Below are 26,509 nucleotides of genomic sequence, written 5' to 3' on the forward strand. Positions count from 1 at the left end.
CCACTGCTTGAAGAAGGTGTCTTCCAGAAACTGGCAGTAGGACTGGGAGTTGAGCTTGACTCCATCCTCAACCCGAAAAGGCCCCACAAGCTCATCTTTGATGATACCAGCCCAAACCAGTACTCCACCTCCACCTTGCTGGCGTCTGAGTCGGACTGGAGCTCTCTGCCCTTTACCAATCCAGCCACGGGCCCATCCATCTGGCCCATCAAGACTCACTCTCATTTCATCAGTCCATAAAACCTTAGAAAAATCAGTCTTGAGATATTTCTTGGCCCAGTCTTGACGTTTCAGCTTGTGTGTCTTGTTCAGTGGTGGTCGTCTTTCAGCCTTTCTTACATTGGCCATGTCTCTGAGTATTGCAAACCTTGTGCTTTTGGGCACTCCAGTGATGTTGCAGCTCTGAAATATGGCCAAACTGGTGGCAAGTGGCATCTTGGCAGCTGCACGCTTGACTTTTCTCAGTTCATGGGCAGTTATTTTGCGCCTTGGTTTTTCCACACCCTTCTTGCGACCCTGTTGACTATTTTGAATGAAACGCTTGATTGTTCGATGATCACGCTTCAGAAGCTTTGCAATTTTAAGAGTGCTGCATCCCTCTGCAAGATATCTCACTATTTTTTACTTTTCTGAGCCTGTCAAGTCCTTCTTTTGACCCATTTCGCCAAAGGAAAGGAAGTTGCCTAATAATTATGCACACCTGATATAGGGTGTTGATGTCATTAGACCACACCCCTTCTCATTACAGAGATGCACATCACCTAATATGCTTCATTGGTAGTAGGCTTTCGAGCCTATACAGCTTGGAGTAAGACAACATGCATAAAGAGGATGATGTGGTCAAAATACTCATTTGCCTAATAATTCTGCACTCCCTGTATATATATATATATATGTCTTAGGGATCATCCATGGTTGTGTTTTATTTTTTTTTATTTTTTTTCTGCGGTAGAAAAATATATACAGGAGATTGTTATTAATCTGACCACTTGTGATTCAGTGGGTAAATCTCCAATCTACCAGCTGGATTCCTGTTTTAACCCTAGCTATCCTTACAACTGTGTATTCAGCAATGCTATCGCATTTAGGGGAAGTCTGCGTAAAGTAGGCTATAGTATATAAGTGAGTCATATTGTTATAAGCATCATAATTGTTGAATTTGCTTGATACATTTTGAATGTATGCCCTAGGGATTCTTAACCTTTTCTTTCATGTAATTAGCAAGAGTCCATGGGCTAGTGACGTATGGGATATACATTCCTACCAGGAGGGGCAAAGTTTCCCAAACCTCAAAATGCCTATAAATACACCCCTCACCACACCCACAAATCAGTTTTACAAACTTTGCCTCCCATGGAGGTGGTGAAGTAAGTTTGTGCTAGATTCTACGTTGATATGCGCTTCGCAGCACGCTGGAGCCCGGTTTTCCTCTCAGTGTGCAGTGAATGTCAGAGGGATGTGAAGAGAGTATTGCCTATTTGAATTCAATGATCTCCTTCTACGGGGTCAATTTCATAGGTTCTCTGTTATCGGTCGTAGAGATTCATCTCTTACCTCCCTTTTCAGATCGACGATATACTCTTATATATACCATTACCTCTACTGATTCTCGTTTCAGTACTGGTTTGGCTTTCTACTACATGTAGATGAGTGTCCTGGGGTAAGTAAGTCTTATTTTGTTACACTCTAAGCTATGGTTGGGCACTTTTATATAAAGTTCTAAATATATGTGTTTAATTTTTAAACATTTATTTGCCTTGATTCAGGATGTTCAACGTTCCTTATTTCAGACAGTCAGTTTCATATTTGGGATAATGCATATGAATCAATCAATTTTTTCTTACCTTAAAATTTGACTTTTTTCCTGTGGGCTGTTAGGCTCGCGGGGGCTGAAAATGCTTCATTTTATTGCGTCATTCTTGGCGCGGACTTTCTTGGCGCAAAAATTTTCTTGTCATTTCCGGCGTCATACGTGTCGCCGGAAGTTGCGTCATTTTTTGACGTTTTTTGCGCCAAAAAATGTTGGCGTTACCGAATGTGGCGTCATTTTTGGAGCCAAATAATGTGGGCGGCTTTTTTGGCGCTAAAAAATGTGAGCATCATTGTTGTCTCCACATTATTTAAGTCTCATTGTTTATTGCTTCTGGTTGCTAGAAGCCTGTTCATTGGCATTTTTTTCCCATTCCTGAAACTGTCATTTAAGGAATTTGATCAATTTTGCTTTATATGTTGTTTTTTCTATTACATATTGCAAGATGTCTCAGATTGACCCTGAATCAGAAGCCACTTCTGGAAAAACGCTTAACTGAGTTTCAGTTCTACCAAAGCTAAGTTCATTTATTTTAAATGTTATAAATGTTTATCTTTAGCTATGGTTTGTAATAAGTTATTATGATATACTTTTACATGCAGAATCCATTAGTATTTATGCTTTATATATTGCCATTCTTACATCTTATGTACAAGAAATATTTAGAAGATTTATAAGAAATATTTTTCTGATTCTATTTTAAAGGCTTTGTCTGACTTAGTGCCTTCTAATAAAAATTTTAGGTCTTTTTCACTTCTTTTTTAATTATTAAAGTTTCAAATGACCAACAACATACTGATTTATCCTTCTCTGATGATGTTTTTTCTCTTTCAGAAATTCTCTTTATCAGATATTGACACTAACAAATCTACTTTTTTATTATTTTTTAATTATTAAAGTACATTTGTTCTTTGTTGAAAAGGTGTTGATTATTTTGGATATTAAGGTAACTAGTTCTTTAAGACTAGCTGACACTATTTTTGCCTATTTATTCTTCTGTGTTTTCAGAGGTTTTCTTTCCAATTCCCCATACTAGGGAATGGAATAGGCTGAGAATTTTTCTTTTATTCCTTCTTCAAAGGTTTTAAACTATATTCTTTGCCAGCAGTTAAATTCAATTTGGAGGGTTCTCCAATTTATTGGGGCTATCTCTACTCCTACTAATTATGCTATTGTTTCTATAGCAAAATAGTTTCCTTTAGATAGTTGTATCTTATTTATGGAAAATTATTTAGTTTCAGGTACTTTTCTTGGTCCTGTGATTTATTTGGATATTGCAATTGCTTAATTTTTTCTGTTTACTTTAAGATCAAGTATCAGATTATGATTTATTTTAGCATTATTAAGGGACAACATTTACAAGACTAAGTGCTGTTGCATTTGTCTTATTGTTTTGCATTTATTGATTATGCAAGTCCACTGTATTGACTGGTCCTTTAAACTGGACTATCATGCTAATAATTACATTTGTGTCTTCATTTTATTGAATATTTTCGCAAATGAGGGTTAATCTATGTCTTTAGCTATTTTAGCTAGAAGAATTTTGTGATTTTTAAAAAAAAATCCATATTTCTTTTGTTCTAAGATAATCAATTATTTGTTTATATTTGGATTCAATTCTTAACTGTTACTCTGGGCTTCAAGATTGAGTTCTAAGACTAAAACTTTAAGCTTATACTAGTTTGGTTGTTCTTATTAAGGAACGAATTCCTGAGTTCTTTCCCAAGTAACATGTTTATAATTGGAAATTTTTCAGTTCGAAATCAGCTCCCTAATATTGCGATGTACATGCCGTATTCCAGCTTGGCTGGTAAGGGGCAGGTTAAGACTTCTTTGAAATTTATTTGGTCCAAATTTCTTTGATTTTATTCCACTAAGGCTAACACTTTCTTTAAGTATGTTTCTGTCCTATATATTTTGGGTACTGTTGTAGCATGGCTGGGCACCCATGGGGTTCAAGCGCTGCTCAGACCTGGAATCTTCTGGGGTATTTCTTCCAGTTCCTTTTTTTAGGAACTGGGTTTTGGAGTTTTATTCAAACTATTCTGCCTTTTTATGGTCATTAATAGCATTATTTGTTTTCATTAGATACAATAAATGCATATTTTCATTTTTCTGTTTTCATTCAGATTATTTTCTGAGGATCGGAATCTCATATGATTCACTTTGCTCTTCAGGACATAGTTAGAGGATCTTTTTTTCAAAAGCTCTTGATTCCTCACGCAAGGGTCACCTTTTTTAGGTTTCCAGATAGTTTATGTCACTGTCTTTGTCTCTATCAGACAAGGGACAATTTTATTGGGTTCCGTCTGTCGGTACCTTTAGTCTCTATTATTTCCTTCAGTTGCTATATATGCATATCTAGGATGATATATTATCGAGTCTGGAAGACTTACATTTCTTGGTGTTTTTCTCATCATTTTTCTTGGCATTCTTTTAGAATTCCTAAAATTTTACAGTTTCTTCAGGATGGTTTGGATAAAGGTTTGTCTGCAAGTTCCTTGAAAGGACAAATTTCTGCTCTTTCTGTTCTTTCTCACAGAAAGATTGCTAGTCTTCCTGATATTTATTGTTTTGTACAAGCTTTGGTTCGTATAAAACCTGTTATTAAGTCAATTTCTCCTCCTTGGAGTTTGAATTTGGTTCTAGGGGCTCTTCAAGCTCCTCCGTTTGAACCTATGCATTCGCTGGATATTTAATTACTTTCTTGGAAAGTTTTGTTTCTTTTGGCCATCTCTTCTGCTAGAAGAGTTTCTGAATTATCTGCTCTTTCTTGTGAGTCTCCTTTTCTGATTTTTCATCAGGATAAGGCGGTTTTGCGAACTTCATTTAAATTTTTACCTAAGGTTGTGAATTCTAACAACATTAGTAGAGAAATTGTAGTTCCTTCATTGTGTCCTAATCCTAAAATCTCTAAGGAAAGATCGTTGCATTCTTTGGATGTAGTTAGAGCTTTGAAATATTATGTTGAAGCTACTAAGATTTCCGGAAGACTTCTAGTTTATTTGTTATCTTTTCTCGTTCAAGGAAAGGTCAGAAGGCTTCTGCCATTTCTTTGGCATCGTGGTTAAAGTCTTTGATTCATCATGCTTATGTTGAGTCGGGTAGAACTCCGCCTCAAAGGATTACAGCTCATTCAACTAGGTCAGTCTCTACTTCCTGGGCATTTAGGAATGAAGCTTCGGTTGATCAGATTTGCAAAGCAGCAACTTGGTCTTCTTTGCATACTTTTACTAAATTCTACCATTTTTGATGTGTTTTCTTCCTCAGAAGCAGTCTTTGGTAGAAAAGTACTTCAGGCAGCTGTTTCAGTTTGATTCTTCTGCTTATATTTTCAGTTTTTTTCATTATAAGATTTAAACTTTGTTTTGGGTGTGGATTATTTTTCAGCGGAATTGGCTGTCTTTATTTTATCCCTCCCTCTCTAGTGACTCTTGCGTGGAAGATCCACATCTTGGGTATTCATTATCCCATACGTCACTAGCTCATGGACTCTTGCTAATTACATGAAAGAAAACATAATTTATGTAAGAACTTACCTGATAAATTCATTTCTTTCATATTAGCAAGAGTCCATGAGGCCCACCCTTTTTTGTGGTGGTTATGATTTTTTTTGTATAAAGCACAATTATTCCAATTCCTTATTTTTTATGCTTTCGCACTTTTTTTCTTATCACCCCACTTCTTGGCTATTCGTTAAACTGATTTGTGGGTGTGGTGAGGAGTGTATTTATAGGCATTTTGAGGTTTGGGAAACCTTGCCCCTCCTGGTAGGAATGTATATCCCATACGTCACTAGCTCATGGACTCTTGCTAATATGAAAGAAATGAATTTATCAGGTAAGTTCTTACATAAATTATGTTTTTTTGTCCCTTTTCTACCGTAGATGATTGCCAAATTTTGGACTTAGCCTCTACTCCTCGAATCTTAAGGGGTTCGATGGGGCTCTTCTAGCACTAGCCAGATGTTAAGGAATTACGGTGGCTTCTGTCCTGGACTATATCTTGGTTCAGGTGCCTTCTTTTCTTTTTGTAAGATGTTATTGTCTACTCTACGTTCCCACGAGTAGAAAGCGAATCTGGAGACGATTTCCCTGGTGCCAGACACCAGAGTGTGTTTCTTAGGAACGATTATAGATTCTCTGTCTCTGAAGATTTTGCTGATGAAAGTCACTGGGATACAACATGAGAAACCAGAGTTCAAGACCCCATGGGGCATGACAGTACCCCCTTCCCAAGGCCGACCTCTGGGCGGCTTAAGCTTTCTCATAGACTTGTAGGTCTTCAAAGCAAATGATGGCTCCGTCAGAGGCTTACACCTCTGACTTCCTGCCTGTCACTTCAATCCTCAACCTGTCCATCTGTGGCTCTGATGGTTGCTTCCATGGACCTCAATCTGTTTGCTCCGTTTGGACAACATAAGAGACCAGAGTTCAAGACCCCATGGGGCATGACAGTACCCCCTTCCCAAGGCCGACCTTTGGGTGGCTTTAGCTTTCTCATAGACTTGTAGGTCTTCAAAGCAAATGATGGCTTCGTCAGAAGCTCAAACTTCTGACTTCCTACCTGTCACTTCATTTCTCAACCTGTCCATCTGTGGCTCTGATGGTTGCTTCCATAAACATCATTCCGTTTGCTTGGTTCCATCTGAGACCCATACAGTTATGCATGCTCAGACAAGGAAATGGAGACCACTCTGACCTATCGCAGAGGATAGCTTTGGTTCCCCTTACTAGAGTCTCTCTATCTTGGTGGTTTTCACAGGACCATCTGTCTCAGGGTACATTATTCCTAGACCATCCTGGGTGATTGTAACCACAGACACTAGCCTTTCAGGCTGGGGAGCAATTTGGGGTGCTTTAAAGGCTCAGGGTCTTTGGACTCAAGAGGAGTCTTTTATTCCCATAAACATCTTGGAGTTGAGAGCAATTTACAATGCCTCATCAGCCTGACCTCAACTAGTTTTAGTCCGGTTTATCAGATTTCAGTCGGACAATATCCCCTTGGTGGCTTACATCAATCACCAGGAAGAAACTCAGAGTTCCTTAGCAATAAAGGAGCTGACTTGCATTCTCCAGTGGGCGGAGTCTCACAATTCTCTCCTCTCTGCCTTCTGCATCCCAGGGTTGGACAACTGGAAGGTGGTTTTTCTGAGCAGACAGACTTTTCATTCCAGGGAGTGGGCTCTTCACCCAGAGATTTTCAATTGATAACTCTCAGATGGGGGGTTCCAGAGTTGGATCTGATGGCGTCTCGTCAAAACGCCAAGGTTCCAAAGTACAGATCAAGGGTCAAGAGATCCTTAGGCCGCTCTGGTAGATGCTCTAATGGTTCCTTGGATCTTCTCTCTGGCATACCTGTTCCTCCGTTTGCTCTTATTCCACGAGTCATTGTTTGTATCAAACAGGAGAGAGCATAGGTAATTCTAATAGCTCCTGCATGGCCTTGTAGGATCTGGTTCGCGGATCTGTTAAGGATTTTATCTCTTCCTCCTTGGAGGTTACCTCTGAGGAAGGATCTTTTTATTTCAGGGTCCACTCCTCCATCCTCCAAACCTGGATTCACTGAAGCTGACTGCTTGGAGATTGAACGCCTAGTTCTGTCTAGACATGGGTTTTCTGAAGCAGTCATTGATACTATGCTTCAGGCTCGCAAACCTGTTACTCGCAAGATCTACCATAAGGTATGGCGTAAATATCTTGGTGCGAATCGAAGGGTTTCTCCTGGAGCCGGGTGAGGATTCCCAGTTTTTTATCTTTTCTTTAGGATGGACTGGAGAAAGGGTTGTCAGTCAGTACTCTGAAGGGTCAGGTTTCTGCACTGTCTATTCTTTTGCACAAACATCTGGCAGATTTGCCAGATGTTCAAGCTTTTGTTCAGGCCCTGGTCAGAATCAGACCTGTGTTTAAACCTGTTTCTCCTCCAAGGAGCATTAATCTTGTTCTTAAAGTTTTGCAACAGGCTCCGTTTGTGCCAGTGCATGTTGTTGATATAAAATTGTTATCGTGGAAGGTTTTGTTTCTTCTTGCTATTTCTTCTGCTCGCAGAGTTTCTGAGCTTTTAGCTCTGCAGTGTGATTCCCCGTACCTTATTTTTCATGCATATAAGGCGGTCCTTCGTACTAAATTGGGGTTTCTCCCTAAGGTGGTGTTGGGTCGAAACATTAGTCAGGAAATTGTTGTTCCTTCTTTTTGTCCTAATCCTTCTTCTTATAAGGAAAGTCTTTTGCTTAACTTGGATGTTGTGCATGCTCTAAAATTTTACCTACAAGCTACTAAAGATTTTCCCGCAATCTTCTGACCTGTTTGTGGTTTTCTCTGGAAAGCGTAAGGGTCAGAAGGCCACTTCTACTACCCTTTCCCTCTGGTTAAGTGGAATGAGATAATTACAGCTCATTCCACTAGGGCTGTCTCCTCATACTGGGCTTTCAAAAATTAAGCATCTATGAAGCAGATTTGCAAGGCGGCAACATGGTCCTCTTTGCATACTTTTTCCAAATTCTACAAATTTGATACTTTTGCCTCGGTGGAAGCCTCTTTTGGGAAAAAGGTTCTTCAAGTGGTGGTGCCTTCTGTTTAGTTCCTCCTGCCTTGTTCTCCCTCCCTTTTCATTCCGTGTCCTCTAGCTTGGGTATTGGTTCCCACTAGTAATTGGAATGACTTTGTGGACTCTCTATGCCATAGGAAAAAACACAAAATTTATGCTTACCTGATAAATTTATTTCCGGGCATGGAGAGTCCACGACCCCACCCTCCTTTTTAATTATATTTTGGCAGTTTTTTTGAGTAAACTTCAGGCACCTTTTCACCCTTGTGTTTCTTCTTTTTTCATTTTCCTTTGGCTGTATGACTGGGGATTATGGATAAGGAAAGTTACACTTAACAGCTTTGCTGAGGTGCTCTTTGCCTCCTCCTGCTGGCCATGAGTTGAATATCCCACTAGTAATTGGAATGTCATTGTGGACTGTCCATGCCCGTAAATAAATACATTTATCAAGTAAACATAATTTCTTGGGTTTTCACATGTATAATTGTTAGCAATTATTTGTTAACACATTTCACTAAAATCAGGCAATGATTAAATTTTTCTGGTCCTTATTATTCTTAGGAGGAACACATCCTATTCCAGCTGGAGGAAGGAATAGAAGCACTAGAGGCTGCCATTGAATACAAGAATGAATGCATACAGAGTCGACAGCAGTCTATGAAAGATGCTTCTCAGATACTTTCACAGAGTGAAGCTAACATTATTGAAAAATTTAACGCCCTCTCTCCTTTTGAGATTAAATCTATTCTTGTCACATACTTCAACAAGGTTTGTACTTATAATTTTTTGTACTTGCTGAAATGTGTAGCTATGTATAATTTACTTTTAATGACTATCATAAACTATTATTGTATTACAGTTATAATATGTAGGTTAATTGTATGATACTTTTAAAAATACTTGACTTATTTGGTTTATGAATACTATGGTAAGATAGCCACTGGCGTCCCAAGGGCTACATGCAGCTTTCTGGACTACTTCTTGCGGTCCCTAGGGAAAGCAGTACTAACAATGTGTGCCAAAGTTTTTGTGGCCCCAGGAAAAATAGGAGCTAAAATATGTGCTTTGGGGTGACCATAACTCAAAAAAGTAATCTATAGAGATTGGCAGACAGAGGGAACCCTACAATCTTACCTAAATCTTCTCATGTCCACTTGATATTCTTAGGAAATATATTATTTTTTTGTTTAATAGCCATAAATAAATTTATATGTGGTCTTTAAGGCTTCTAAAATATTAATCTGATAGGAAGTTGGCCATCACTGATGTATAGGGATAAATACAATAAATTAATGTAAGAATGCCAACATGAATATGCAATGATGAGAAGTAATTAAGCCTACCATTATGTATCCTGTAGGTCTTAGCAATTTAGGGCCAGATTACAAGTGGAGCGCTAACATTTACGTGCTTCTGATGTTTTGCTCGTCGGGATAATGCGTCCTCAGAGCTCTGTCACAAAACACTTAAAAAATACATTACACAGTACAGTTACATTCATAATAACACTGTCTGATAAATATTCTTAAAATAACCTATTGCACAATATAGTTATAAGGGCTCAAAGATATGAGATCCCAAGTGTTGGAGAGAAAAAAAAGGCCGTCAAAGACTTTAACATTGAGAGATATATATGTGTGTGTGTATATATATATATATATATATATATATATATATATATATATATATATAGTGTGTGTGTGTGCATGTCATTATGTATTTATATGTGTATATATGTGTTTACAGATATTTATATATACATATATATGTGTATATATATATGTGTGTGTGTGTACATATGTCATGTATTTATATGTGTATATGTATTTATATACATTATATATATATATATATATATATATATATATATATATATATATATATATATATATATATATATATATACACAGGTAGCCCTCAGTTTACGCCGGGGTTAGGTTCCAGAAGGAATGGTTGTAAATCAAAACCGTTGTAAATTGAAACCCAGTTTATAATGTAAGTCAATGGGAAGTGAGGGAGATAGGTTCCAGGCCCCTCTCAAAATTGTCATAAGTAACACCTAATACATTATTTTTAAAGCTTTGAAATGAAGACTTTAAATGCTAAACAGCATTATAAACCTTATAAAATAATCACACAACACAGAATATATAATTAAACTAAGTTAAATGAACAAAAACATTTGCTAAACAGCATTAAAAACCTAATACAATAATCACATAACACAGACTTCACTTGCATTTTTCTGCAAACAGTTCTTTCTATGCATTCCAATCTGGACTGATTTATAGACAGTAAGATCTTGTTCCTTTGAAATCTGCTCGATAGCTCAGGTCTGGTTAAACTGATTAATTTCAGCTTGCTTGGTTTTGCTGCAACGAAAGCGGACAGCTCCACCTACTGGCTATTTTAATAAATGCACTGCTTCTCAATGCTTTTCAATAGCAGTCACATGACTGGAAAAAAAGGTTGTTATTCTGAAACGGTGTAAATTGAACCGTTGTAAAACGAGGGCCACCTGTATGTATATATATATATATATATATATATATATATATATATATATATATATATATATATATATATATATATATATATATATATATTAATCACATAATTATATATGTACACATATATAGAAGTGTATTGGAGCCCTTTGCAGTCAAGTAGATGAAAACATGAAGAAGCATATTTATGCAATATTTATTTTTAATAAAGTGGCATACTGTGTATTTGCAATAAATATTTCACATTCCAATGTTCTTTACATAGCAGAATATGTTCTTAGTATTTATTATAGAATATATTATATTTATAGATATTCCTATATGTATCTGTATATATATCTATACCTTTATATAATCATGTATGTATGTATATGTATATATATATATATATATATATATATATATATATATTTGTGTGTGTGTATATATATGTATATATATATATATATATATATATATATATATATATATATATAAAAGGGAGAGAGTAGTCAATACTACTTAAATCTAAATCCAGTGCATCCATTAAAAAATTATATAATACCCCCCCCCCCCCCCCCGCCAAAAAAGGAAAAGAGAGCAAAAGGGACATGTGATACTGTCCCTTTAAAGAAAGGGAACATTGCACACAGGATATTTATTTAAAAAAATATATTTTATTCAAATTGAACCTCGATCAAATTCTGCTCAGCAATCCTGAACAAAACAACACAACAACATAGAACACACAACTATAAGCCTATATTAGGACAAACAGAAAAACATAAACCTTTCACATTATATTTGAACAAGTAGCTGCGCAAAAGTCCTCAGGAGAAACGACCGCAGCCAAAAGACTGCACTCGAGGTCTCAGTACTCACACAGTCACCAGAGGATAGCAGCGGCTTGCAAGCATTTCATCCAGAGGTATACCTCTTAACTTGGAAGAGAGAGTAGTCTATGTGTCCGCCATTCACCTTCTTTTTCCCGGTCCGTGCCGGTTCAAAGATGTGACGTAGAAGGTGGGAGTGGTAATCTCTTCACTCACTTCTCCTTGATTGGCCTGATGAAGCCCCTGACACACAGTCTTGATGTGGGGGTGAAAACGTACATTGGCACTCAGTGTGTTATTCTAAAGCTGGTGTTAGACTTTTTTCACCAGCATAACTTTCAAAAGGCAAGTTGGAAAACGCTTGACACTTTAGGCTCTCTGGTCTCAAACAGCCTCTGGAAAAAGGATCCGGACATCGATGCTATACCCTGCAAACAGTGTGACAGCTAAGAGGGTTGGATCGGACAAGTCCCCGTTGGCGTGTAAATATAGAACTGTATTTCTGGAGAAGCCGAATGTTTACATTATATTTCGCTTTGGGAGGAGGTTGTACCAAGTACATCAGCTGGAGGTATTGGTAACCTATGAGAGCGGGTGGAATCCTGACCAATCAAGGAGAAGTGAGTGAAGAGATTACCACTCCCACTTTTTACGTCACATCATCGAACCGGCACGGACCAGGAAGGAGAAGGTGAATGGCGGATGCATAACTACTCTCTCTTCCAAGTTAAAAGGTATACCTCTGGATGAAATGCTTGCAAGCCGCTGCTATCCTCTGGTTACTGTGTGAGTACTGAGACCTCGAGTGCAGTCTTTTGGCTGCGGTAGTTTCTCCTGAGGACTTTTGCGCAGCTACTTGTTCAAATATAATATGAAAGGTTTATTTTTTTCTGTTTGTCCTAATATAGGCTTATAGTTTTGTATTATATGTTGTTGTGTTGTTTTGTTCAGGATTGCTGAGCAGAATTTGATGGAGGTTCAATTTGAATAAAATTTATTTTTAAAAATAAATATCCTGTGTGCAATTTTCCCTTTCTTTAAAGGGACAGTATCACATGTCCCTTTTTCTTCTTAAACGGGAAGAGTCCACAGCTGCATTCATTACTTTTGGGAATTCAGAACCTGGCCACCAGGAGGAGGCAAAGACACCCCAGCCAAAGGCTTAAATACCTCCCCCACTTCGCTCATCCCCCAGTCATTCTTTGCCTTTCGTCACAGGAGGTTGGCAGAGAAGTGTTGGAAGATTTTTATATAATCTCTTATGGAGGGTAGTACTCTTCGAAATGGGACTGGAGTTTTAAGTAATCCTGTCAGCCTTTCAGTGAGAGCATGGATGGATGTTAGAGTCCGGAGATGCAGGAAGAGTTTTTCTGCAAAATCATCCCGACTTATGTTAACTGCTCCTTGGCAATCAGCTTTGACGAGTTTTGCTTTATTCTCTCAAGTCCATGTCAGAAGTGAGGTTACTATCTGTCACTCTTGAAGGCCGTGTTCCTGTTCCACTGCGTTGATTCCGGTAAGATTGTTTCATTTTACTTTGATGATGTGAAAAAGTAATGTACACGAAGAAGTCAGGGTCTCAGTGGGACTCCTTTATCTTTATAAGGAATCAAGGGTTAATATCTCCTGAGGGGTTTTATTGAACAGGGGGAACATTAATCATGTTTGTTATGTGAATGTCTGCCAATATGTAGAGTTACTGGGGCTCGTGGCTAGATCGGAACATAACTGCCTTTTCTTGTTAGGCTGCGCAGCCCTCTTAGGCCTTGGCGCGCTTTTCTATGGCCTGCACGGTGCATTGGGGGTGACTTTTTGGAGACTGATGTCTCTGATTCAGATTCTACTTCTTGTGAAGAGTATGACATGGCCGAGTAATCCATGCCCATCAGTTATGTTCTGAATGCCGCTCTAGAGTGCTCTTTTCTCCCATTACAGGAAACATACGCCTAGATTTAGAGTTTTGTCGGTAAAGACCCGCGGTGCTAACGCTGCTTTCTTTCATGTAATTAGCAAGAGTCCATGAGCTAGTGACGTATGGGATATACATTCCTACCAGGAGGGGCAACGTTTCCCAAACATCAAAATGCCTATAAATACACCCCTCACCACACCCACAAATCAGTTTTTACAAACTATGCCTCCCATGGAGGTGGTGAAGTAAGTTTGTGCTAGATTCTTCGTTGATATGCGCTTTGCAGCAGGCTGGAGCCCGGTTTTCCTCTCAGTGTGCAGTGAATGTCAGAGGGATGTGAAGAGAGTATTGCCTATTTGAATTCAATGATCTCCTTCTACGGGGTCTATTTCATAGGTTCTCTGTTATCGGTCGTAGAGATTCATCTCTTACCTCCCTTTTCAGATCGACGATATACTCTTATATATACCATTACCTCTACTGATTCTCGTTTCAGTACTGGTTTGGCTTTCTACTACATGTAGATGAGTGTCCTGGGGTAAGTAAGTCTTATTTCTTTCATGTAATTAGCAAGAGTCCATGAGCTAGTGACGTATGGGATATACATTCCTACCAGGAGGGGCAAAGTTTCCCAAACCTCAAAATGCCTACAAATACACCCCTCACCACACCCACAAATCAGTTTTACAAACTTTGCCTCCTATGGAGGTGGTGAAGTAAGTTTGTGCTAGATTCTACGTTGATATGCGCTCCGCAGCAGGTTGGAGCCCGGTTTTCCTCTCAGCGTGCAGTGAATGTCAGAGGGATGTGAGGAGAGTATTGCCTATTTTGAATGCAGTGATCTCCTTCTATGGGGTCTATTTCATAGGTTCTCTGTTATCGGTCGTAGAGATTCATCTCTTACCTCCCTTTTCAGATCGACGATATACTCTTATATATATATACCATTACCTCTGCTGATTTTCGTTTCAGTACTGGTTTGGCTTTCTACAAACATGTAGATGAGTGTCCTGGGGTAAGTAAGTCTTATTTTCTGTGACACTCTAAGCTATGGTTGGGCACTTTTTTAATAAAGTTCTAAATATATGTATTCAAACATTTATTTGCCTTGACTCAGGATGTTCAACATTCCTTATTTTCAGACAGTCAGTTTCATATTTGGGATAATGCACTTGAATCAATTATTTTTCTTACCTTAAATATTTGACTTTTTTCCCTGTGGGCTGTTAGGCTCGCGGGGGCTGAAAATGCTTCATTTTATTGCGTCATTCTTGGCGCAGACTTTTTTGGCGCAAAAAATCTTTTCTGTTTCCGGCGTCATACGTGTCGCCGGAAGTTGCGTCATTTTTGACGTTCTTTTGCGCCAAAAAATGTCGGCGTTCCGGAAGTGGCGTCATTTTTTGGCGCCAAAAGCATTTAGGCGCCAAATAATGTGGGCGTCTTATTTGGCGCTAAAAAAATATGGGCGTCGCTTTTGTCTCCACATTATTTTAATCTCATTTTTCTTTGCTTCTGGTTGCTAGAAGCTTGTTCCTTGGCATTTTTTCCCATTCCTGAAACTGTCATTTAAGGAATTTGATCAATTTTGCTTTATATGTTGTTTTTTCTCTTACATATTGCAAGATGTCTCACGTTGCATCTGAGTCAGAAGATACTTCAGGAAAATCGCTGTCTGGTGCTGGAACTACCAAAGCTAAGTGTATCTGCTGTAAACTTTTGGTAGCTGTTCCTCCAGCTGTTGTTTGTATTAATTGTCATGACAAACTTGTTAATGCAGATAATATTTCCTTTAGTAATGTACCATTACCTGTTGCAGTTCCATCAACATCTAATGTTCAGAATGTTCCTGATAACATAAGAGATTTTGTTTCTGAATCCATCAAGAAGGCTATGTCTGTTATTCCTCCTTCTAGTAAACATAAAAAATCTTTTAAAACTTCTCTTTATACATATGAATTTTTAAATGAACATCATCATTCTGATTCTAATGACTCTTCTGGTTCAGAGGATTCTGTCTCAGAGGTTGATGCTGATAAATCTTCATATTTATTTAAAATGGAATTTATTCGTTCTTTACTTAAAGAAGTACTAATTGCTTTAGAAATTGAGGATTCTGGTCCTCTTGATACTAAATCTAAACGTTTAGATAAGGTCTTTAAATCTCCTGTGGTTATTCCAGAAGTTTTTCCTGTTCCTGGTGCTATTTCTGAAGTAATTTCCAGAGAATGGAATAATTTGGGTAATTCATTTACTCCTAAACGTTTTAAGCAATTATATCCTGTGCCGTCTGACAGATTAGAATTTTGGGACAAAATCCCTAAAGTTGATGGGGCTATTTCTACCCTTGCTAAACGTACTACTATTCCTACGTCAGATGGTACTTCCTTTAAGGATCCTTTAGATAGGAAAATTGAATCCTTTCTAAGAAAAGCTTATCTGTGTTCAGGTAATCTTCTTAGACCTGCTATATCATTGGCTGATGTTGCTGCAGCTTCAACTTTTTGGTTGGAAACTTTAGAGCAACAAGTAACAGATCATGATTCTCATAATATTATTATTCTTCTTCAACATGCTAATAATTTTATCTGTGATGCCATTTTTGATATTATCAGAGTTGATGTCAGGTTTATGTCTCTAGCTATTTTAGCTAGAAGAGCTTTATGGCTTAAAACTTGGAATGCTGATATGGCTTCTAAATCAACTCTACTTTCCATTTCTTTCCAGGGTAACAAATGATTTGGTTCTCAGTTGGATTCTATTATCTCAACTGTTACTGGTGGGAAAGGAACTTTTTTACCACAGGATAAAAAATCTAAGGGTAAAAACAGGGCTAATAATCGTTTTCGTTCCTTTCGTTTCAACAAAGAACAAAAGCCTGATCCTTCATCCTCAGGAGCAGTTTCAGTTTGGAAACCATCTCCAGTCTGGAATAAATCCAAGCCTTCTAGAAAAGCAAAGCCAGCTTCTAAGTCCACATGAAGGTGCGGCCCTCATTCCAGCTCAGCTGGTAGGGGGCAGGTTACGTTTTTTCAAAGAAATTTGGATCAATTCTGTTCACAATCTTTGGATTCAGAACATTGTTTCAGAAGGGTACAGAATTGGTTTCAAGATAAGACCTCCTGCAAAGAGATTTTTTCTTTCCCGTGTCCCAGTAAATGCAGTGAAAGCTCAAGCATTTCTGAAATGTGTTTCAGATCTAGAGTTGGCTGGAGTAATTATGCCAGTTCCAGTTCTGGAACAGGGGCTGGGGTTTTATTCGAATCTCTTCATTGTACCAAAGAAGGAGAATTCCTTCAGACCAGTTCTGGATCTAAAAATATTGAATCGTTATGTAAGGATACCAACGTTCAAAATGGTAACTGTAAGGACTATCTTGCCTTTTGTTCAACAAGGGCATTATATGTCCACAATAGATTTACAGGATGCATATCTGCATATTCCGATTCATCCAGATCATTATCAGTTCCTGAGATTCTCTTTTCTGGACAAGCATTACCAGTTTGTGGCTCTGCCGTTTGGCCTAGCTACAGCTCCAAGAATTTTTACAAAGGTTCTCGGTGCCCTTCTGTCTGTAATCAGAGAACAGGGTATTGTGGTATTTCCTTATTTGGACGATATCTTGGTACTTGCTCAGTCTTTACATTTAGCAGAATCTCATACGAATCGACTTGTGTTGTTTCTTCAAGATCATGGTTGGAGGATCAATTCACTAAAAAGTTCATTGACTCCTCAGACAAGGGTAACCTTTTTGGGTTTCCAGATAGATTCAGTGTCCATGACTCTGTCTTTGACAGACAAGAGACGTCTAAAATTGATTTCAGCTTGTCGAAACCTTCAGTCACAATCATTCCCTTCGGTAGCCTTATGCATGGAAATTCTAGGTCTTATGACTGCTGCATCGGACGCGATCCCCTTTGCTCGTTTTCACATGCGACCTCTTCAGCTCTGTATGCTGAATCAATGGTGCAGGGATTACACAAAGATATCTCAATTAATATCTTTAAAACCGATTGTACGACACTCTCTAACGTGGTGGTCAGATCACCATTGTTTAGTTCAGGGGGCTTCTTTTGTTCTTCCAACCTGGACTGAGATTTCAACAGATGCAAGTCTGACAGGTTGGGGAGCTGTTTGGGGGTCTCTGACAGCACAAGGGGTTTGGGAATCTCAGGAGGTGAGATTACCGATCAATATTTTGGAACTCCGTGCAATTTTCAGAGCTCTTCAGTCTTGGCCTCTTCTGAAGAGAGAATCGTTCATTTGTTTTCAGACAGACAATGTCACAACTGTGGCATACATCAATCATCAAGGAGGGACTCACAGTCCTCTAGCTATGAAAGAAGTATCTCGAATTCTGGTTTGGGCGGAATCCAGCTCCTGTCTAATCTCTGCGGTTCATATCCCAGGTATAGACAATTGGGAAGCGGATTATCTCAGTCGCCAAACGTTGCATCCGGGCGAATGGTCTCTTCACCCAGAGGTATTTTTTCAGATTGTTCAAATGTGGGAGCTTCCAGAAATAGATCTGATGGCGTCTTATCTAAACAAGAAACTTCCCAGGTATCTGTCCAGATCCCGGGATCCTCAGGCGGAAGCAGTGGATGCATTATCACTTCCTTGGAAGTATCATCCTGCCTATATCTTTCCGCCTCTAGTTCTTCTTCCAAGAGTAATCTCCAAGATTCTGAAGGAATGCTCGTTTGTTCTGCTGGTAGCTCTGGCATGGCCTCACAGGTTTTGGTATGCGGATCTTGTCCGGATGGCCTCTTGCCATCCGTGGACTCTTCCGCTAAGACCAGACCTTCTGTCGCAAGGTCCTTTTTTCCATCAGGATCTCAAATCCTTAAATTTAAAGGTATGGAGATTGAACGCTTGATTCTTGGTCAAAGAGGTTTCTCTGACTCTGTGATTAATACTATGTTACAGGCTCGTAAATCTGTATCTAGAGAGATATATTATAGAGTCTGGAAGACTTATATTTCTTGGTGTCTTTCTCATCATTTTTCTTGGCATTCTTTTAGAATTCCGAGAATTTTACAGTTTCTTCAGGATGGTTTAGATAAAGGTTTATCCGCAAGTTCTTTGAAAGGACAAATCTCTGCTCTTTCTGTTCTTTTTCACAGAAAGATTTCTAATCTTCCTGATATTCATTGTTTTGTACAAGCTTTGGTTCGTATAAAACCTGTCATTAAGTCAATTTCTCCTCCTTGGAGTTTGAATTTGGTTCTGGGGGCTCTTCAAGCTCCTCCTTTTGAACCCATGCATTCATTGGACATTAAATTACTTTCTTGGAAAGTTTTGTTCCTTTTGACGATCTCTTTTGCTAGAAGAGTCTCTGAATTATCTGCTCTTTCTTGTGAGTCTCCTTTTCTGATTTTTCATCAGAATAAGGCGGTGTTGCGAACTTCTTTTGAATTTTTACCTAAGGTTGTGAATTCCAACAACATTGGTAGAGAAATTGTGGTTCCCTCATTATGTCCTAATCCTAAGAATTCTAAGGAGAAATCGTTGCATTCTTTGGATGTTGTTAGAGCTTTGAAATATTATGTTGAAGCTACTAAGTCTTTCCGAAAGACTTCTAGTCTATTTGTTATCTTTTCCGGTTCTAGAAAAGGCCAGAAAGCTTCTGCCGTTTCTTTGGCATCTTGGTTGAAATCTTTAATTCATCATGCCTATGTCGAGTCGGGTAAAACTCTGCCTCAAAGGATTACAGCTCATTCTACTAGGTCAGTTTCTACTTCCTGGGCGTTTAAGAATGAAGCTTCGGTTGATCAGATTTGCAAAGCAGCAACTTGGTCCTCTTTGCATACTTTTACTAAATTCTACCATTTTGATGTATTTTCTTCTTCTGAAGCAGTTTTTGGTAGAAAAGTACTTCAGGCAGCGGTTTCAGTTTGAATCTTCTGTTTATGTTTTTCATTAAACTTTATTTTGGGTGTGGATTATTTTCAGCAGGAATTGGCTGTCTTTATTTTATCCCTCCCTCTCTAGTGACTCTTGCGTGGAAAGATCCACATCTTGGGTAGTCATTATCCCATACGTCACTAGCTCATGGACTCTTGCTAATTACATGAAAGAAAACATAATTTATGTAAGAACTTACCTGATAAATTAATTTCTTTCATATTAGCAAGAGTCCATGAGGCCCGCCCTTTTTTTTGTAGTGGTTATGATTTTTTTTGTATAAAGCACAATTATTCTAATTCCTTATTTTATATGCTTTCACACTTTTTTCTTATCACCCCACTTCTTGGCTATTCGTTAAACTGATTTGTGGGTGTGGTGAGGGGTGTATTTGTAGGCATTTTGAGGTTTGGGATACTTTGCCCCTCCTGGTAGGAATGTATATCCCATACGTCACTAGCTCATTGACTCTTGCTAATATGAAAGAAATGAATTTATCAGGTAAGTTCTTACATAAATTATGTTTTTTGTGACACTCTAAGCTATGGTTGGGCACTTTTATATAAATATATAAATATATGTGTTTAAACATTTATTTGCCTTGATTCAGGATGTTCAACATTCCTTATTTCAGACAGTCAGTTTCATTATTTGGGATAATGCATATGAATAATCAATTTTTCTTACCTAAAAATTTTACTTTTTTCCTGTGGGCTGTTAGACTCGCGGGGGCTGAAAATGCATCTTTTTATTGCGTCTTTTTCGGCGCTGACTTTTTTGGCGCAAAAATTTTCTTTGTCATTTCCGGCGTCATACTTGTCGCCGGAAGTTGCGTCATTTTTTTGACGTTTTTTGCGCCAAAAATGTCGGCGTCACCGGATGTGGCGTCATTTTTGGCGCTTAAAGCATTTAGGCGCCAAATAATGTGGGCGTCTTTTTTGGCGCCAAAAAATATGGGCGTCATTATTGTCTCCACATTATTTAAGTCTCATTGCTTATTTGCTTCTGGTTGCTAGAAGCTTGTTCATTGGCATTTTTTCCCATTCCTGAAACTGTCATTTAAGGAATTTGATCAATTTTGCTTTATATGTTGTTTTTTCTATTACATATTGCGAGATGTCTCAGATTGACCCTGAATCAGAAGATACTTCTGGAAAATTGCTGCCTGATGCTGGATCTACCAAAGTTAAGTGTATTTGTTGTAAACTTGTGGTAACTGTTCCTCCGGCTGTTGTTTGTAATGAATGTCATGACAAACTTGTTAATGCAGATAATATTTCCTTTAGTATTGTTCCATTACCTGTTGCTGTTCCATCAACATCTAATATTCAGAGTGTTCCTGTTAACATAAGAGATTTTGTTTCTAAATCTATTAAGAAGGCTATGTCTGTTATTCCTCCTTCCAGTAAACGTAAAAGGTCTTTTAAAACTCATTCTGATTCTGTTTCTGATAATGATTTTTCTGGTTCAGAGGATTCTGTTTCATAGGTTGATACTGATAAATCTTCATATTTATTCAAAATGGAATTTATTAGTTCTTTACTTAAAGAAGTATTAATTGCATTAGTAATAGAGGAATCTGGTCCTCTTGATACTAAATCTAAACGTTTGAATACGGTTTTTAAACCTCCTGTAGTTATTCCGGAGGTTTTTCCCGTCCCTGATGCTATTTCTGAAGTAATTTCCAGGGAATGGAATAATTTGAGTAATTCATTTACTCCTTCTAAACGATTTAAGCAGTTATATCCTGTGCCATCTGACAGATTAGAGTTTTGGGACAAAATCCCTAAGGTTGATGGGGCTATCTCTACTCTTGCTAAACGTACTACTATTCCTACGGCAGATAGTACTTCCTTTAAGGATCCTTTAGATAGGAAAATTGAATCCTTTCTAAGAAAAGCTTACTTATGTTCAGGTAATCTTCTTAGACCTGCTATATCTTTGGCGGATGTTGCTGCAGCCTCAACTTTCTGGTTGGAAGCTTTAGCACAACAAGTAACAGATCATAATACTCATAGCATTGTTAATCTTCTTCAACATGCTAATAACTTTATTTGTGATGCCATCTTTGATATCATTAGGGTTGATGTCAGGTATATGTCTTTAGCTATTTTAGCTAGAAGAGCTTTATGGCTTAAAACTTGGAATGCTGATATGTCTTCTAAGTCAACTTTGCTTTCCCTTTCTTTCCAGGGTAATAAATTGTTTGGTTCACAGTTGGATTCTATTATTTCAACTGTTACTGGGGGGAAAGGAACTTTTTTACCACAGGATAAAAAATCTAAAGGTAAATTTAGGTCTGCTAATCGTTTTCGTTCCTTTCGTCACAATAAGGAACAAAAACCTGATCCTTCCCCTACAGGAGCGGTATCAGTTTGGAAACCATCTCCAGTCTGGAATAAATCCAAGCCTTTTAGAAAGCCAAAGTCAGCTCCCAAGTCCACATGAAGGTGCGGCCCTCATTCCAGCCCAGCTGGTAGGGGGCAGATTACGATTTTTCAAAGAAATTTGGATCAATTCGATTCACAATCTTTGGATTCAGAATATTGTTTCACAAGGGTACAGAATAGGCTTCAAGATAAGGCCTCCTGCAAGAAGATTTTTTCTTTCCCGTGTCCCAATACATCCAGTGAAGGCTCAAGCATTTCTGAAATGTGTTTCAGATCTAGAGTTGGCTGGAGTAATTGTGCCATTTCCAGTTTAGGAACAGGGGCTGGGGTTTTACTCAAATCTCTTCATTGTACCAAAGAAGGAGAATTCCTTCAGACCAGTTCTGGATTTAAAAATATTGAATCGTTATGTAAGGATACCAACATTCAAAATGGTAACTATAAGGACTATTCTGCCTTTTGTTCAGCAAGGGCATTATATGTCCACAATAGATTTAAAAGATGCATATCAGCATATTCCGATTCATCCAGATCACTTTCAGTTTCTGAGATTCTCTTTTCTAGACAAGCATTACCAGTTTGTGGCTCTGCCGTTTGGCCTAGCAACAGCTCCAAGGATTTTTACAAAGGTTCTCGGTGCCCTTCTATCTGTAATCAGAGAACAGGGTATTGTGGTATTTCCTTATTTGGACGATATCTTGGTACTTGCTCAGTCTTCACATTTAGCAGAATCTCATACGAATCGACTTGTATCGTTTCTTCGAGAACATGGTTGGAGGATCAATTTACCAAAGAGTTTGTTGATTCCTCAGACAAGGGTAACCTTTTTAGGTTTCCAGATAGATTCAGTGTCCATGACTCTGTCGCTGACGGACAAGAGACGTCTGAAATTGGTTTCAGCTTGTCAAAACCTTCAGTCTCAATCATTCCCTTCGGTAGCCTTATGCATGGAAATTCTAGGTCTTATGACTGCTGCATCGGACGCGATCCCCTTTGCTCGTTTTCACATGCGACCTCTTCAGCTCTGTATGCTGAACCAGTGGTGCAGGGATTATACAAAGATATCACAATTAATATCTTTAAAACCGATTGTACGACACTCTCTGACGTGGGGGACAGACCACCATCGTTTAGTTCAGGGGGCTTCTTTTGTTCTTCCGACCTGGACTGTGATCTCAACAGATGCAAGTCTGACAGGTTGGGGAGCTGTATGGGGGTCTCTGACAGCACAAGGGGTTTGGGAATCTCAGGAGGCGAGATTACCAATCAACATTTTGGAACTCCGTGCGATTTTCAGAGCTCTTCAGTCGTGGCCTCTTCTAAAGAGAGAGTCGTTCATTAGTTTTCAGACAGACAATGTCACAACCGTGGCATATGTCAATCATCAAGGAGGGACTCACAGTCCTCTGGCTATGAAAGAAGTATCTCGAATACTTGTATGGGCGAAATCCAGCTCCTGTCTAATTTCTGCGGTTCATATCCCAGGTATAGACAATTGGGAAGCGGATTATCTCAGTCGCCAAACATTACATCCGGGCGAATGGTCTCTTCACCCAGAGGTATTTCGTCAGATTGTCCAAATGTGGGGACTTCCAGAAATAGATCTGATGGCTTCTCATCTAAACAAGAAGCTTCCCAGGTATCTGTCCAGATCCAGGGATCCTCAGGTGGAAGCAGTGGATGCATTGTCACTTCCTTGGAAGTATCATCCTGCCTATATCTTTCCGCCTCTAGTTCTTCTTCCAAGAGTGATTTCCAAGATTCTAAAGGAGCATTCGTTAGTTCTGCTGGTGGCTCCAGCATGGCCTCACAGGTTTTGGTATGCGGATCTTGTCCGGATGGCTACTTGCCAACCGTGGACTCTTCCGTTAAGACCAGACCTTCTATCGCAAGGTCCTTTTTTCCATCAGGATCTCAAATCCTTAAATTTGAAGGTATGGAGATTGAATGCTTGATTCTCAGTCATAGAGGTTTCTCTGACTCCGTAATTAATACTATGTTACAGGCTCGTAAATCTGTATCTAGGAAGATATATTATCGATTCTGGAAGGCTTACATTTCTTGGTGTTCTTCTCATCATTTTTCTTGGCATTCTTTTAGAATTCCTAGAATTTTACAGTTTCTTCAGGATGGTTTGGATAAAGGTTTGTCTGCAAGTTCCTTGAAAGGACAAATCTCTGCTCTTTCTGTTCTTTTTCACAGAAAGATTGCTAATCTTCCTGATATTCATTGTTTTGTTCAGGCTCTGGTTCGTATTAAACCTGTCATTAAGTCAATTTCTCCTCCTTGGAGTTTGAATTTGGTTCTGGGGGCTCTTCAAGCTCCTCCGTTTGAACCTATGCATTCGCTGGATATTAAATTACTTTCTTGGAAAGTTTTGTTTCTTTTGGGCATCTCTTCTGCTAGAAGAGTTTCTGAATTATCTGCTCTTTCTTGTGAGTCTCCTTTTCTGATTTTTCATCAGGATAAGGCGGTGTTGCGAACTTCATTTAAATTTTTACCTAAGGTTGTGAATTCTAACAACATTAGTAGAGAATTTGTGGTTCCTTCATTGTGTCCTAATCCTAAGAACTCTAAGGAAAGATCATTGCATTCTTTGGATGTAGTTAGAGCTTTGAAATATTATGTTGAAGCTACTAAAGATTTCCGAGAGACTTCTAGTCTATTTGTTATCTTTTCTGGTTCTAGGAAAGGTCAGAAGGCTTCTGCCATTTCTTTGGCATCGTCTTTGATTCATCATGCTTCTGTTGAGTCGGGTAGAACTCCGCCTCAAAGGATTACAGCTCATTCGACTAGGTCAGTCTCTACTTCCTGGGCATTTAGGAATGAAGCTTCGGTTGATCAGATTTGCAAAGCAGCAACTTGGTCTTCTTTGCATACTTTTACTAAATTCTATCATTTTGATGTGTTTGCTTCTTCTGAAGCAGTCTTTGGTAGAAAAGTACTTCAGGCAGCTGTTTCAGTTTGATTCTTCTGCTTAAAATTTCAGTTTTTTTCATTATATGATTTAAACTTTGTTTTGGGGTGTGGATTATTTTTCAGCGGAATTCGCTGTCTTTATTTTATCCCTCCCTCTCTAGTGACTCTTGCGTGGAAGATCCACATCTTGGGTATTCATTATCCCATACGTCACTAGCTCATGGACTCTTGCTAATTACATGAAAGAAAACATAATTTATGTAAGAACTTACCTGATAAATTAATTTCTTTCATATTAGCAAGAGTCCATGATGCCCACCCTTTTTGAGGTGGTTATGATTTTTTTGTATAAAGCACAATTATTCCAATTCCTTATTTTTTATGCTTTCGCACTTTTTTCTTATCACCCCACTTCTTGGCTATTCGTTAAACTGATTTGTGGGTGTGGTGAGGGGTGTATTTATAGGCATTTTGAGGTTTGGGAAACTTTGCCCCTCCTGATAGGAATGTATATCCCATACGTCACTAGCTCATGGACATTGCTAATATGAAAGAAATGAATTTATCAGGTAAGTTCTTACATAAATTTTTTTTTTCCAGCGCACCCTTAAGACAACACTGGTATTTCGAGTTGTCAGAATGGCTGCGTTAGGCTCAGAAAAGGGAGCGTTGAGCATAATTTATCGCCACTTCAACCCTCAATACCAGCGTTGCCTACGGTAGCGGTAAGCTGGAAAAACGTGCTCGTGCACGATATCCCCATAGGAAACAATGGGGCTGAGCTGGCTGCAAAAAAACTAACACCTGCAAAAAAGCAGCGTTCAGCTCCTAGCTCAGCCCCATTGTTTCCTATGGGGAAACACTCTCTAAGTCTGCACCTAACACCCTAACATGAACCCCGAGTCTAAACACCCCTAACCTTACACTTATTAACCCCTAATCTGCCGCTCCAGACACCGCCGCCACCTACATTATGCCTATGAACCCCTAATCTACTGCCCCTAACATCGCCGACACCTATATTATATTTATTACCTCCTAATCTGCCCCCCCCCCAACGTCGCCGCCACCTACCTACACTTATGAACCCCTAATCTGCCGACCGGACCTCGCCGCCACTATAATAAATGTATTAACCCCTAAACCGCCGCACTTCCGCCTCGCAAACACTATAATAAATTTTATTAACCCCTAATCTGCCCTCCCTAACATCGCCGCCACCTACCTACAATTATTAACCCCTAATCTCCCACCCGCACCGTCGCCGCTACTATAATAAAGTTATTAACCCCTAAACCTAAGTCTAACCCTAACACGCCCCTAACATAAATATAATTTAAATAAAACGAAATAATATTCCTATAATTAAATAAATTATTCCTATTTAAAACTAAATACTTACCTAGAAAATAAACCATAAGATAGCTACAATATAACTAATAGTTACATTGTAGCTATTTTAGGATTTATATTTATTTTACAGGCAACTTTGTATTTATTTTAACTAGGTACAATAGCTATTAAATAGTTAATAACTATTTAATAGCTACCTTGTTAAAATAAGTACAAAATTACCTGTAAAATAAATCCTAACCTAAGTTACAAATACACCTAACACTACACTATCATTAAATTAATTAAATAAATTACCTACAATTAGCTAAACTAAAATACAATTAAATAAACTAATCTATAATACCAAAAAACCC

General features: G+C 38.5%; 1 protein-coding gene across 1 annotated transcript in view; it reads left to right on the forward strand.

Annotated features, from left to right (window-relative positions):
* Positions 1 to 26,509, forward strand: part of KIF27 (kinesin family member 27) — a 489,881-nt gene that overhangs the window by 328,897 nt on the left and 134,475 nt on the right. The window contains 1 exon segment of the mRNA XM_053702449.1: positions 8,918 to 9,124. Within this exon segment, the coding sequence (XP_053558424.1) occupies positions 8,918 to 9,124 (207 nt within the window).

This window comes from Bombina bombina, chromosome 2 (genome assembly GCF_027579735.1).
Source record: "Bombina bombina isolate aBomBom1 chromosome 2, aBomBom1.pri, whole genome shotgun sequence".
In the NCBI taxonomy this organism is placed as follows: domain Eukaryota; kingdom Metazoa; phylum Chordata; class Amphibia; order Anura; family Bombinatoridae; genus Bombina; species Bombina bombina.